Source organism: Meriones unguiculatus, chromosome 8 (assembly GCF_030254825.1).
Source record: "Meriones unguiculatus strain TT.TT164.6M chromosome 8, Bangor_MerUng_6.1, whole genome shotgun sequence".
Classification (NCBI taxonomy): domain Eukaryota; kingdom Metazoa; phylum Chordata; class Mammalia; order Rodentia; family Muridae; genus Meriones; species Meriones unguiculatus.
Genome location: NC_083356.1, coordinates 100,235,090 through 100,250,130, shown reverse-complemented (window position 1 = coordinate 100,250,130; position 15,041 = coordinate 100,235,090). Strand labels below are relative to the sequence as shown.

Genomic DNA, 15,041 nt, shown 5'->3' with positions numbered 1-15,041 from the left:
GACCAGGTTGGGCCCCTAGGTGTCTCCTGTGCTCTGCATTCCAGAGGCCTCCCAGGCCTGAGGTCACCAAGCAGCCCATTTTATTAATCTGGGGACAGTCAAACCCTTGCAAGTCCAGTTGACAGGTTTCTTGTCCAGGAGAGGATCAGCTCGCTCACCCTCAGGGCTGGCAGCAAACCAGAGAGAGAGAGAAGTTTGGGCACTTGTGGCGCCCGGAGGGGAGGCACGCGGCACCCCAGCCCCGTTCTCCTCTAACCCCGAAGGCAGGAGTGTGTGAGCTGCGCTGTGCCCGGCCCCTCTTCCTCCTCCCTCCCCAGGGCAGTGTGGGCAGGGCGGGGAAAACTCGGCTCTCCGCGTCTCCACGCCCAAAGCCCCAAGTGCGCACCCTGTGCCGACAAGGGAGGCCAGTTCATCTCCAGGGCTCCGGGGTGGCGTGGTCCTCGCGAAGGGTGGACGCTGCTCTTGCCTCCTGCACCCTAGTCCGGCGCAGGAGACGCAACCGTGACCCCTGCTGGCGCCACCTAAAGTGTCTGATGGTGCAATGGTTAGCGATGTTGCAGCTGCTCTGGCTGCCGCCGCCGCCGCCGCTGCTGCTGCTGCTGCTGGGGGTTCACCAGGGCAGCTCCCAGGATTTGACCCACACCCAGGAACCAGCCCTCGCGTGGCAAGGTGAGTGTCCCGGGCGTCGGGGTGCGGGCAGACTGGCACTCGGGAGTCAGGGCGGGAAACGGGTAGGGCTTGAGCAAGTAAAGTAAGAGCAGGGCAGAGTTTGCGTTGTGATCGTTCAAGTGTACTGTCCCGGAGCAGATGGGACAGACCCCATCCATACTATTTCTTCTGCACATCCTCCTGGCCTTGGAACGAGGGCACGGTGAGGGGGCAGGGTCTTGTTCTCCAGGCTTGCGGAACTAGGTAGAAATAGCTTCAAATTGCAAACTTTACAAGGATCGCCTTTCAGATAAAGCTGGGGGGGGGGGGAATGTTTCCTTCCATTCCCTCCTAAAGCGAGAACTTGGCTGATCCTTCGTACACCCTACAGATGACCCCCAAACAGGTCTGTCTGCTCCGCCCCTTGAGGAGGCGGGGCGCTGTCTCCAGTCTCTCGGCAGGGTGGACCCGATGAGATCTGTACAGACACAGGCTACCTTCTGCTTCTTGGTGTCTCTAGTCTGAACAATGGATCTATGATATTCGTGGAGCCACTGAAAACTAAGTCACATAGCCCAAAACACGTGCACAGACTGATAAATTCAGCATCGTTTTGAGCACCAAGCACAAGACTCAAAGCGAACTTGTTAGGAAACCCAAGGAAAGACCAACATCCTGAAGGCGTGTCCCAGAGTACATGCCTGTGTGGTGATAAAAAGCAAGGAGATGGCCGTAAACTAGAGGGAGTCTCTTGGCAGCTCCCATGTACTCTGTCCTAGGAATATGTTTGGGCAAGAGGCATAAAACAAGATGTAACGCAGTTCTTTTTCCTTCAACGCATGCACACATTTTTAAAAAATTTTTTCCCTCACTGGGCTGTACTTTGTAGCACTCCCCAGGGGCTTTATGCCCAACAAGGCTAAACCACACCAGCATTTACTCTGGAGCAGCCACGGTCAGAAATGCTCAAGAGTGTGCACAGTTGGCCATTTTGCTTCTGAGCATCCTTTTGGGTCTTAGCATCCCTTTGCGTCTTAACATCCGGGTCCTGCCTGGGCTTAGGGGGCAGCAGCTCGTGAGACAGGCTGGGACTGAGCCACGCAAAGCTAATCCTTTCTATATTTGACAGACCCAAATCCCGGCCTGAGATAGCAGCTAATGAAGGCTTCCTTTCCATAATCAGGGGCACTTTGAAAATTAAACTCACCACACCCTACTGTACTCTGCAGATCTGTCTGGAGTTCACCCTGTGGGCACAGAGATTCTTCAAATGCAGGCACTGCAGTTGCTGCGCTAAGCTAAGAGTACAGCTAGTGCAGTTAGAACAGACAGTACTAACTACCGCCCAGGCTCCCTTCCCAACCCCATCACCCGCCCCAACGGAATTACAAGTGAATTGTAAACAGGCTTGAAATGGAGTTTTGGTTAGCAAAGAAGGAAAAACAAAACATTAGTATTGGAAAGAAAAAAAAAAAAACCCTAAAACAGTGTCCACTTCTGTCTTAGGGTTTCTATTCTCGTGACAAACAACACTATGAGCAAAGGCAGCTTGAGGGAGAAAGGGTTTGTTTCACCTCACAGATCACAGTCCAGGACGGAGGGAGGGCAGGGCAGGAATTCAGTCAAGGCAGGAACCTGGAGATAGGAGCTGATGTGGAGGTCATGGAAGAAGGAATGCTTTCTTGATTGCTCCCTACTGTTTGCTCAGCCTGCTCTGTTATAGCACCTGGGGCAGCCAGCCCAGGCAGGGGAGGCCGTGGCAGCAGGAAGCTGGACCCTCCCACGTCATTGATTAAGAAAATGTACTACAGGCTTGCCCACATTCAAGCATCCTCTCGGCTGGACACTACCTCTTCTCAAGTGACTCTAATTTGTGTCAAAGTGACATAAAACTAGCCAGCGCAACTAAAGTTCACATATTCAAGCGCAGGAACCAAGGAAGAGCCATGTTCAGCCGTGTTTCGGGACACTCCCTCTTCTCCCCACCTCAGCCCCGCATTGATTTACCGTTAGCCATGACTGGCGCCCACCTAACAGTGAAGAGGAAAATGCAAATCTTTTTAGTTACACACCCGCTAAGAGTCCATTGATGGCAATGCATAACAGGTTACACATGCAATACTGTTCTGCGCATTCCAGGTATGCCAGCCCTGAGAGGCAAATGAGATCATATTGTGCCTTTTTACTCATTTATCAGTAGTCTTTACGGGAAACTCGGTGAATGTTTTGTCTTATGGCAACAGAGTTCCCTGGGCTTCAGGGAAAAGGCTGGATATGATATTTACAAGAGCTTGAACAACTTGCTTAGTGTCTGTGCCTCAGTTTCCTCCTTTGTAAAAGGTAGAGCCTCAGAAGGCACAAGCTGGCCTCAGTGGTGTGATCATCACGACACCTTCTTCCCATGGCTAGGACTGTGTTGGCAGTTTGGCAGCCCTGGGTCAATCATTTGCTATCCTCAGCACTACCTCTGGAAGATCCTATCCTCCACGTCTGGCCTTTTGTGGTTGACTTTCCTCCCTGAACGCTTCTTCTTCCCTGTTGCTGTGACAAAGAGACTTTGACCAAAAGCAACTTGGGAAGGAAAGGGTTTATTTGGACTTATACTTCCTGGTCACAATTCATCACGGAGGGAAGTCAAGGCAGGACCTCAACGCATGAACCATGGAGAACCACTGCTTGCTGGCTGGCCCACTGGCTGGCTCATGCTCATGCTCAGCTAACTTCCTTACATGGCCTAGGACTACCTGCCCAGGAAATGGGATCTCCTCTTGTGGGCTAGGCTCTGCTACACTAACCCGTCAAGAAAATGCCTCATGGACATGCCTGCCCACCGACTAAGCCAATAAACACAATTACTCAACCGAGACTCCTTTTCCAGTTGTCAAGTCGACCACTCACGTACTCCAGATACTGGGAGAGCAAAGGGAGAAGAGAGAGCAGAGCATCCTGGGGAAAGAAAGGCAATGTGAGTAAATACATTTTGAAGCCACACTGAAGGTTAAGAGCCATAACTGGAAGGTGGCCCTGACCAGAGCATAGCGAGAGAGTTTCCTCCAATGGTGTCAGATGCACAAGTGTAGTGAGCTCCATCAGACCAGGGTACTCCTCTGAGAAGTTAGTGCCAAGAACAATGGGGGTGTTAGTGACCGTGAGGGCAACATCTTGACCACAGGCCCCGCCTCAAGAAAAGACGATGAAATAAGGTGAGAGGCAGGAAGAGAAGGGAACAAGAGCTAAAGGCCTCCCTGGTTTCTGTCTGATAAATGTTATGTGCTCCTTCCCTGTGCGGGTTTTGGGCTCCTCAGAAAGCAATCCCTGAGATGTCTGTTTATTGCAGTGAAGGTTGTTTATTTGGGAGGCGTTTCTAGGAAGGGAGAGAGGTCATGAGCAGGGAAGGGAAGAAAGCCACTGTGGGCAACTGATGTTGAACTTCAGAGTGGACTGGCTTAGAATTCTCAGTGGCCCCCAGAGGGACAGAAAGCTGTAGCATTTTCCACTAACATTCCTCCCCTTATTGTCGTTCCTGAGACATTAATTCTCGGGTGCTTCTGGCCTGCCTGAAACACCTGGGTAGAAACAGAGCCTGTTGGGTGAGTAGAGCTTGTTTGCAGGTGAACAATCTCTGGACTAGAGGAGTGAGCTCAGAGCCAGCAGCAGGAGCTGCACACCCCTATATTTCAGATATAAAAACAGGAGGGCTATGACACTATCTCCAAGAAGCCAAGAGAGACAGACACAGAAACACAAACAATTGCAAAACAATAGTAGGTGCTGAGACAACAAGCAATGAGCAGAGTGATAAAGGGCTGCAGGGGAGGGACTGGCCTGAGGAGCTGGAGACCCGCCAGTGGGCTCTTGTTTTCCCTAGGGATAAGTACAAAGTTGGCATATGGGGAAAGGGAGATAGGGTACCAAGTCACATTTTCTGTGAAAGTCGGGGAACCATGTCAGCAGCTGTCAAAGGTCAGTGAGCTGAAAGGTCCTGATGAGGCTCTTTTATGTGCAAAGAAAGAGGCCTGGTAAGGTCACTGGGGCAAGTGTAGGACTTCTTGTAGGTGTCCCAGAATCTTGCGGAGATTCAAGAATCTTGGCCACTGGAATGAAGCACACATACTCCACCCCCAGCAAAGACATCACCTGGAAAGCTAATGTGAGCTAAGCCAGTCCAAGCAGGGAGCATCATGTTTGAAGTTTTTAAATATGATTTTTTTTCCTTTAAAATGAATAAGTGAAAGGAGATGAGAAAAGTTCAGGGAAGGGAGGGTAACAGACAGTGGGAATTCTCAGTTTGGGAGACATATCCATTCTGGGGAGTGGTACCAAATGTGTTAGGAAGATTCGGTTGTAGGAATGGCCATGAAATTGTACAGCAAGCAAAAAGAGATATTTGAAGCAGAAGGAGTCAAGAAACCAACTGACCAGCACAATACTAGAGCCAGAGTCAAGAGTCTAATGTTCACAGAAATATTTCATACCGCAATGCACAGTATACGTGGGATATATGTGTAACTGTCTCATTTAAAAGATGCCCTTGCCCAATATATCATACTGGTTTTTTTCCTACTCTATACTATTTTGTCTATTCTATCATGGTGGTTATGATACTAAATTCATTCCATGAGCTGCATTAATAGGCACAGCCTTCAGCAGACAAAGCACTGGGCTAGAGTATTGATATATGTATTTGGAAGTTAACGATTTTTAGATGAAGAGAACAAAGGAGGAATCTGCTGCTGCCAGAATCACCGTGTGGGGAGCAGTGGTCCGGGGCAGCAGGCCCCTGTGGAGGAGGAGAAGAGAGACTGCCGGCTGGTAGAGCTTCCTGGGGGAGAAGAAGGAAAGGCACCTACTGGAGGCCAAGGCGGGGAAGAGTCATCGCTCTGACGTTCTCCCACAGAGCCATTTCTGATGCCCGCTGTACTGCTGGAGAGGACTCTGGGCCAGTTGACATGCGCCACTTTGACTTTATCGTTAGCCTGCGGTAGGCCACAGTGATACACAGTGATTCCTTTGTAAAGAGGAAGTAGGTTAGGTAACATGCATCTGCAGGACATGCAGAGCAGAGCTCCAGGCCAGGCATCTGTCCATGAGTGTAAAGGATTGCTAAGTGAGCTCTGTGGGCCCGTGGCCTACTTCCGTCTTCTCCTACTCTATACTTGGAATATGAGGTTTTCAGCCCTAAGATGATCGACAGGTCTTCTTACTGTCTGCAGCTCCTCCAATTCAAATATCCCTTGCACAAGTGACTATTTTCATAAAGCAAAAAATGTGCAAACCTATTGATTTACACACCATTCTAGGGAACTCCTATGTCCTTAGGCAAAAAGCACTTCTCCTAATCTGGAGATTTGGAATTTAACAACAACAACAACAACAAAAACATGACCAGACTGATCTAGCTATGTTCCCTGATCACACATCACTCCTACCCTCTGAACCCCATTTCCCAGGTCATCATCTCTCAGCATCTCTCCCTTCATGGTTTGTTATGTTTTCTTCCTTGTTTTGCCTCCTCTGTTTGGGTCTTTACCTCATCACTTCCTTGGCACATTAGCACAGATTTCTGGTTAGCCTGGTCCTTTCAACTCTTCATCATTAAACTTCTAATCTCATTACCCATTGGTCGTTGTCATAGTAACAGGTACCACCCAACACAGGTTCCAAACCAATGACTAGAAAGCTTGAGTCACATGGGGAGCCCAGTGGCCCCCTCAGTTCCTCTTCTTTAACCTGACAATTCAGTTATTTATCTCAGGTGTCCTGAAGCAAGAGTGCTTTTGTGCTCTCCTTAGCTAGCAAATCCTCAATCGCCTCATTCGCTCTATCAGAGTAGCAGATTTGAGGCATCTACGGAATGTTCCTTCCCTATGCTTTCAGAAACTGTCCTTGAAAGCCTTTTAGGAGATGTTCCAGCACACAGCTGAGAACATACAGTGTGGCTTGAATTGACTGAAATGAAAAAAAAAAAAAAAAAAAAAACACCATAATTTATAAAAAAGAAACAAACCAAAAGGCACCTTATAAATAGTAGATTAACTATAGTATTTCTATGAAGGAAAGCCACTCAAGAAAAATGGGCTCTGTGATAGGTCACTAAATCAAGCAAGAGCTTTCTACTTCCATGAGTGGTCACATGACTTGTTAATTTATGATATTTTCCTGACAGTTGTTCCAAAGGAATGTGTTATTACTGCTGTTGGGAAATTGCAAGGATAAAAATAAACAGGAAACACAGTGATTATATAACTATGAACACTGTCTTTTTTTTTTTTTTTTTACCACCCTTACATCCCAAGTTAGGATTGGTTTTCACTTTTACGAATGTTGTCAAAGTGATCCAAATGACCAAGGGTATCCCGATCAGGATGAGGGATCCACGGCAGAGTCTTTCGTCTCAAGCATGTGTTGTATAGCCTGCTGGCCTTTTCTCCTTAGCACCAACTTGGATCAAAGAAGCCCAGGGAAGGATCCACAGGCTTGTACCCAGCGTAGTTTCTTGGAGTCCCGTGCTCAGAAGAGTCTCCAACACACGGTTTAATGTTCCGTGGTTTGGGGGTCTTAATAATTTTTATCTTTTAGTTTATGTGCCTGGTGTAAGGCTGATGGACAGAGGAGAACAAGCCAGAGACTCGGGGCTCGATTCACCTGGCTTTTCTTCTCTGAGATGGGTTCTTGACTGCTTCCTCCCTGGCACCTCCCCACAACCACTGCTACTTTCCAAGTGAAGTAGCAAGCACACTGCCTGAGGCTTGAGAGCGGACTGCCCGCTGGCCGGTAACCTCACCGCATACCCTAAGAAGACTGAGTGGGAGCTGATCGCGATCGCCTATGAACACTCTAGATACTAAGTGTGTGTCAAGAGTATTATGGGATTGAAAGTGTGATCCTTGTGGACCTGAAGGAGGGAGAGCTATTTCTCTGCGGCTAGCCTGGGACACGTGATTTCTTTTTGCACTGGAGTCTGCAAAGAGTGCAATAAGAAGAATGGTGTATTAGTTACTTTTCTATTGCTGTAATAGAATACCATGGCCAAAGGACACTTAAGGAAAAGAGAGTTCATTTGGGATTATGGTTTTACTGGTGAGGGAAGCATGGCAGCAGGGGGCCAGAGCAGGAAGCCAAGAGATCACATCTTCAACTTTAAGCAAAGGAGAGAGAGAAAGCTGCAAGGGGGACAAAGCTGCACACTCTCAAAACCATTCCCCCGCAGCCAGGCGTAAGCACCTCTCTCCCCGAATAGCGTCACCAGGTGCTCTAATACCAGAATCTGTGGGGACATCTTTTATTCAAATCATCACAGATGGGGACAGGGACAGTTTGAATTGTGTCCTCAAACCCCCAATCAGACGGTAGAGTTAAAGTGAGTTGGTTAGCGTGGCCTTAATCTTATCCAGTGGTATAGTAATAGTAAGAGGAACTTGGGATGAAGAAATATGCATAGAAAAGAGAGGTATGCGCAGAAAATCATCTAAAGCAAATGAGAGGGGCTCCTTCCCTCCCTGCCTCAGAAAGACCTAACCCAGCCCAGCTTGACCTTACTCTTCAGCCTCCGTAACGGGGAGAACAGCAAATTTCCGACATTTAAGCCACTCGATTTGTGGCAACTAATAAAGGTATAAACAGTAGCCCACCTTATATGTTGTGTTGTGTTTGATTTCTTAGCACCTACTTCGAGATTACATTAATTTTTAAACAGGCATGTTCCTAAAGCAGTTAGGATAGACAGCTCAGTGTAAACACTTTTGCCTTAGAGAGGTCATTCATATTGCATTTCTGGAGTCTTTTTTTTGTTTTGTTTTGTTTTGTTTTGTTTTGTTTTGTTTTGTTTTGTTTTTGGTTGATGGTTGGAGCTGTTTGCTTGCTGGGTTCAGTCTGTATCATTTCCCCCAGGGCTTCAATATGCAGGCATTTGAGCAGGAAGTTTAACTCGTCAGCCTTACCGCGTCCTGCCTGAACTTGCTTTCTGTAAGCATGCTCCCTGGTGACTAAGATGGTATAGTTTCAACACGGGCTGTAAGAAAATAACAGAGCCACGGTGAAGAATGAATCCCACCCCCTTCCCCCCCCCAGCAATGTCTGCTGGGTACTTTCCGGTTAAATGAAAGCAAAATGATGTGGGAATAGGCTAAAAAATGAAAAGGAAGAAATGTGTTCCTTGCTCGGTTTTAAATCTTCTTAGTAAGATATAAAGTGATGGCAAAGAGCCTGTCTGGGGGTGGAGGCTAGGAGGCCGGGGCGCGGGGGGGGGGGGCAGACAAGGGATGAGGGTGAGAGTGGGCTGGGATGGCTGAGACTGTCAGAGCAGTCCAAACGGTCACTGCACCTGCAGGGGTTGGAAAGCAGCAATTTGAAGCCTCACAGAAGGTGTGCCCGGTGGAGCGGCTTAAGCTGGGTTTCATTTTCCCCACTTGCGACAAAGGATATTGTGTGCCTCTCAGAACCCGAAGCAGTGATTTGGGGAGATTAGAGAGAAATGGGACAAGATTTAGCAAGAGTGGACGGGTGGGCCTCGGGAGGTGTCGATTATTCAGGCTCACTCAAAGCAAGAAGACTACAGAGGATGCCTCGGAGTCAAGGACATGCTAGGGCAGGGTGAGGGGAGGAAGCACTGAGGCAGGAGGAGTTTCCTGGTTGGGGGTCATTTGTTTGTTTTTTTGCTTTGGTGTGGCTTTGCACGTGATTTTTTAGTTGGTTAATAAAAGGCAATAGACAAAAACCAAGGACTGTTAAAGTTATGAATAACACTCAGGTGATGTGCAATAAAATACACACTCTCAGCAGAGAGGCATGGAAAGGCCTGTCTCCCTGTTCTTTGGGGAACCAGGCAGAAGCCCTTGCCGGGAGCATGGGAAGTTCCTCATTTCTGGATGGCAAAGTCCTATGGAAGAGAACCAGATTTCTCCAGATTTCTCTATCCCTGAGCTGGGAGGAGAGATTGCTTCAACAGCTTCCCAACACCCCTTCCTGCTAGAGTCAGGAACAGCTGTACCCGAATTCCTGTGGTCACTGTGTTTGTTGGGATGCAGACAAAGCCAAATACAGGATGTTGATAAAGAAGGTCCATCTCCAGAGAGAAGCTACCAACCTTCAGACCAGTGACAAGAAGGTGCCTTCCCCACTAACTCCTGCACCCTTCTGTATGCAAGTAGAAATACTGCCAGAAGGGAGACAGGTTAACTGGTAAGAACACTTGGTTGCAAGCATGAGGGCCTGAGTTCAAATCCCTACATGAAAAGAGTCCATCATAGTTACATGTGCTCTTCTTTTTTTTAATTTTATTTTATGTGTATTAGTGTAAGGGTGTCAGATCTCTTAGAACTGGGGTCACAGACAGATGTGAGCTGCCAGGTGGGTGCTGGGAGTTGAACCCTGGTCCTTTGGAAGAGCAGAGAGTGCTCTTAACCACTAAGCCATCTCTCCAGCCCTTGTAACTCCACCACTAGGGGATGGACAGACACAGAAGGATCACTGGGGCTTGCTGGCTTCCAGCCTAGCTCCAGGTCAGTGAGAAACCCTGCCTCAATCTGCCTCAAAGTAATATAGGAGAGAATATCAAAGGAGGACACCCATCTCCTTTGGCCTGCATGAGTACCTGCACACATAAATGCACATGTGTACATCTCTTTCTGTCTCTCTCTCTCTTTCTCTCTCTCTCTCTCTCTCTCTCTCTCTCTCTCTCTCTCTCTCTCACACACACACACACACACACACACACACACACGCTAAATGATCCGATTCAAGGAGAAGCTGCAGCACCCCCTCTGGGGGTCAGTGGGCGATATTTGGGTGGATGAAGTAAAAGGCTTCAAACTCAGGGAACTGGGAAACGAGACTGACACGGAACACAGTTCACAATCTGTGACTTCTTAATAGCTTGTCTTAGGCATTGTGCTGGACGTGAGCTGTGCACTTGAACTTCCGTTGCAGCTCCCTTGACCCTGAATAACACAGAGGCCAGCTTTCTCATGGTGTGACCTGTTGAATACCAGAGATAGCGCCGTAGCACGGGGTTTCTTTAGAGCTCAGGTCTGTCATCTGTTGTAAGTGGTGTTTGTTCAAAGTGCTGGTGCTACACAGAAGATTAACAGTTCAAAACTCATCCTGGCCACGCTCTGCCTCTAAGAGAGGAGCAAAGTCAGGAGACACTGACTGACAAGAGGTAGAGAAAACCAGGAGGTTTCCCAGCAGCAGAAGGGTCTCAAGAGACAAGGTGACTCTAGTTGGCGCTGAGAGGATTTCAGTTGTACTTTAACTCTCAGTGGTCTTGATCGGGTTCGTTTACTCTGGTGGTTAAAGAATTAAAAGGCAGGAATAATCTCTTGTGTGATGGGCAGCAGCTCTAAGAAGCTCTCAAACAGCTGTCAGCCAGTGAAGAAAGCCTTTTATCATGGAAGGGAAGACACATGCCGCAAACACACAAAACGACCCTCCTCAAAGCAGACAGGGTGCGCAGGAAACCGGACCATCTCCCCCTCAGCAACTGGGGCTTCGTTAAGTCTTTGAAGGGTCTTGTTCCCCTAATTTAGAGTTGGTGAGTTTGAAGAAAGACAGACGGCTGATAGGCCCACAAATGTTACATAAACAGGTCATCATTCAGCTTTGAACTTGCTGGGCCAGTCCATCAACAGAGGCCCTACTGGCTGGAGAAAAAACCCAAAGGCTTTTTTGTTTTACAATGCCAAGCTTTTGTTTCAGGTCAAGAGGGTAGAAGCCAGCCATCTTGGAAGTTCCTCATCTTTATTAGCTAGCCCTGGTCCCTCTCCTTATCTGACTGCCTACCAGGGAATCTGTCTAATCTAGTCCCTTACTCTGACCTCAGGAGTTAGGAGAAATCTGATAGCCATTTAAATGCATGAAGCCAAAAACTTAGCCAGTGCAAGGACCTATAGATGTAAAAATCTCAGTTCTCATCTTAAAGGGAATCAGAGATAGTTTATTCTGGATCTATTTTGAGTGCCCATGGCTCAGGAACACAGATTTAAGTTACTGCAAATTCCATCTCCGATGTGGAAGCAGTTTTATGTTTTTGCCTGATAGTTTGAATGTTTTGTTTTGCTTGTTTGTTTTATAGTTTACAGGACAAAGAAAGTCATAAATCCAGGGAAGTTTAAGACACATTGGTGAGTACACAAGAGGGGTGTGTTCAATGAGATGGGGGTGCTGTTCTACAGGCCCAGGAGACACTCTTAGCTCTTGGATTGGTGGACCTAGTGTTTGCTAAGTTAATAGCTTCTGAGAGGTTTCTACTTAGTATTCCAAGGTGTTATTTCAGATACAGGGGGGCAAAGAACGTGTGTTCCACAAAGCTAAAACTAGCCCAGGATAACGTAATTAGCCTCTGAATCTACAAAATCCCAGTCTCCCCTCAATCCTGAGATTCCATTCCAGGTGTCAGTCTCTGAAGACCCAGAAACTCACACCACGAGTTGTTCTGTGCACAGCCAGACACAGCTTCTCTTCAGAGATTTCTGTTCATGTACCTTTCCAGAATCCTTATGTGATGCTCAGCATTTTGTTGCTATAATGAAATAACCAAGGCTGTGCAGTTATAAAGACTTTTGGTTCATTGAGTTCACAGCTCTAGAGGTTCAACAGCTTGTCACCAGATCAGTTCTAGGGAGGACCTCATTACAGATGACATCACAATGGCAGAAGTATGTAAGGACCTAATTACAGATAACATCACAATGACAGAAGTATATAGAGACACTGACAAGACTGGAAACCACAGGAGCCCTTGGAAGACACATGCATCCCAAATCCCAAATCCCTGCCATAGCACCTACCTTCCATTGATAACCCAGTCCTGCCATCTCTTCGCCCTTGTGGTGTCTCCCTCACTTGCATGTCTGTCTCCAATGTGAATCTCCAATTCTGGATCACAATTATACTTTCCAGACTGTTCCTCAGATCCCTCCACATACTACCTTCCTCTGCCTAAATTTAGAGTGTCTTGGTTATTTGTCTTTTTATCTAGGTACCTAAAGTGATGATGGGCACATAAAAAGTGCACTATAAATGTTTTAGTTGAAGTCTGTTTGACCCTAGTTTCTCTCTTAAGTCACAGCCTCAGCTATGTCTTGTTCTAAAAGCTCCCTTTTGTATAATTAATAACATAAAAGTTTTTAAAAATAAAATTTAGGACCGTCATAGAATGACCCCAAAGGACAAAGAAGTCATTCTAAGTTCACATTTTCCTGCTGCCAAAATTTTCTCTAAGCTATGCTGTCACCACCTAAAAGCTGACTATTTTCATCATCTCTGAGCTTTGGTGACACTCCGTGTCCAGACTAGCCCATTTGCAAGTTTCCTCCATTGGCCACCAGAGTATCTGCTGACTCACCTGCCTGTTCTTCTGAGCACCGTGTGACAAGCAGAGGCAGCTCTCTGGGACCAGTACATGCCTGTGGCTACAGATATTAGGCTTCTTGTCAGTATTTCTTGGGTGAGAATTTGAGGACTGTGATTCTGATATTCAGGACCAGAAGATAACCCTTTATCCCTGGCATCCACCATTTTGGACTTCTGTTAGGCAAAATGTAAACATGACCTTGAGCTATAATTACCTATCACTTCCTCCAGAGGGCAGCACTCGGGCTTAGCTATCCTTCCATCTGCGGGTCCCCAAGCATGTCACTCGTCACTGGTATCATGCTTGCTGTTTGAAATTTCAAGCTGCCCACTTCAGCAATCTATGGCCTTTCGTTTCTTCCTTCTAAATGTTTTGGCAGGGTATATGAAAATAAAGCCACAGTAGAGTACAGTCCTCGGTAAACTTCAACTGAGTATCCCAAGTCAAAATGGATTTGGAAGAAAAGCAATGAATGAACGGTTCAGCTCACTCCAGACCTGTCTTTCCCAGATCTGTCTGACTCTGGAGGTCATGGGTCTGGGTCTATGGGCAACGCTTGTCTCCCTGCAACTTATGCTCGTTGGCCAAGCTGAGCAAGCATGAGTACAGACATGTCCCCAAATGGAAGGGTCCCATCTTCTTCCTCCTGACAGCAGTTGAAGGCTCAGTTAAGTGTCTTTTTATGGGATCTTTTTCCTTCGCCCTGGTTTTATTTTAATTACTTATTTTCACAAACCCATTTTGTGTGCAACTGTAGCACTATCTCTTCGGCCCTGAGGGGACTTCCTTTGTTACATTAGCTAAGGTCACTGCTTAAGATGCCACAGCACATGGATCGGATTGATAGTTTCCACAGACAGATTTTAGACTAACAATTCCTTGGCCTCCAGGCCTGTCCCTCTCCCGTCTGGCTGGTACCAATGAGTAATGAGTGCTTGCTGAGTGAATGAATGAGTCAATGTTTTACCTGTATTCAGGAAAGAAAAAAAAATCTTAGCTTAAGCTGAATGGTTGACCAAGCAAGAGCTTCCCTCTCACATCTGAGAAACTCACAAGTAGAAAGAGGGGACTATTTTGCCTGTGTTTTAATGGATGTAAATTACCTTGTAAATTTCTTCTAGTAATCCATACTTCTTCTCCTCCCAAATTTATAATTAGGAAGCAAAGAACATAACACTTTCTTGCAAAGAGATGTAGTGATTCTGGCAGTACTTCATTAATCACTTCATCGCCGCTCAAGCAGAACCAATGTTCTTGACGTCTATAATCAATCTTGATTCCTCCAGCACTTGATTTCCATCCTTTTGGAAATCCACCCACCACACACACTCAGGATCAGTGGCCTCCTTACACATCCCGGGAATTTCAGGGACAACTGTTATGTGCACACAGGAGCAGCCAGAACGGTGACGCCTACAGTGGCTCTCTTCATGGAAGACTGTTTTGTTGTTAGTGAAGTCAAAGGGATTGGTGGTGCTGGAAGGCAGGTGTGGTAGCTCACGCCTGGGATCCCAACTGCTTGCAATGCCAGGGCAGAAGGAGGGAGCTCAGGACTAGCCTATGGGATAGCTGGATTCTGCCTCTGATAAGCAGGGGACAGCGACGGAGACGTGAGTTGTTAGGATCAGACTCCAGTGGCGTGGGTCGTTTGCTAACTTGAAGGATGGAGAGGTAGCACGTTTGTTCGTGTAGGTGAGCCACGCCTACTTGTGTGAGATACAGACTGATTTGCTTCCCCGAAGCTGCATCCCATGGTACGGGCATGGTTCCAGGACTCGGCAGCACAGATCAGGCTTAACTAGTAGTCTTTTATGCTTTGGAATGGATTTTGGTGGTTACGAGTGTGATTCCACCATTTCTAATTCTGCCACTCTTTCCCCTTAAATGTGCATTCATCTGGAGCCTTAAAACACCTCTAGTCCTGGTGATGGGCGATTTCTTTGTCTGCTTATTCATCCTGCCACTCCTATAGTTCTTGTTCATGTCACAATTTTTTTTTCTTTTTTTGTTTTGTTTTTTGTTTGTTTGTTTTTGTTTTTCA

At 47.1% G+C, this 15,041-nt stretch overlaps 1 protein-coding gene across 1 annotated transcript in view; it reads left to right on the top strand.

The window, feature by feature from the left end:
• The first annotated feature begins 391 nt into the window (after positions 1-391).
• Positions 392-15,041, top strand: part of Pla2r1 (phospholipase A2 receptor 1) — a 112,032-nt gene continuing 97,382 nt past the window's right edge. The window contains exon 1 of the mRNA XM_021639237.2: positions 392-669. Within this exon, the coding sequence (XP_021494912.1) occupies positions 534-669 (136 nt within the window). The 5' untranslated portion in view covers positions 392-533. The remainder of the gene's footprint in view (positions 670-15,041) is intronic.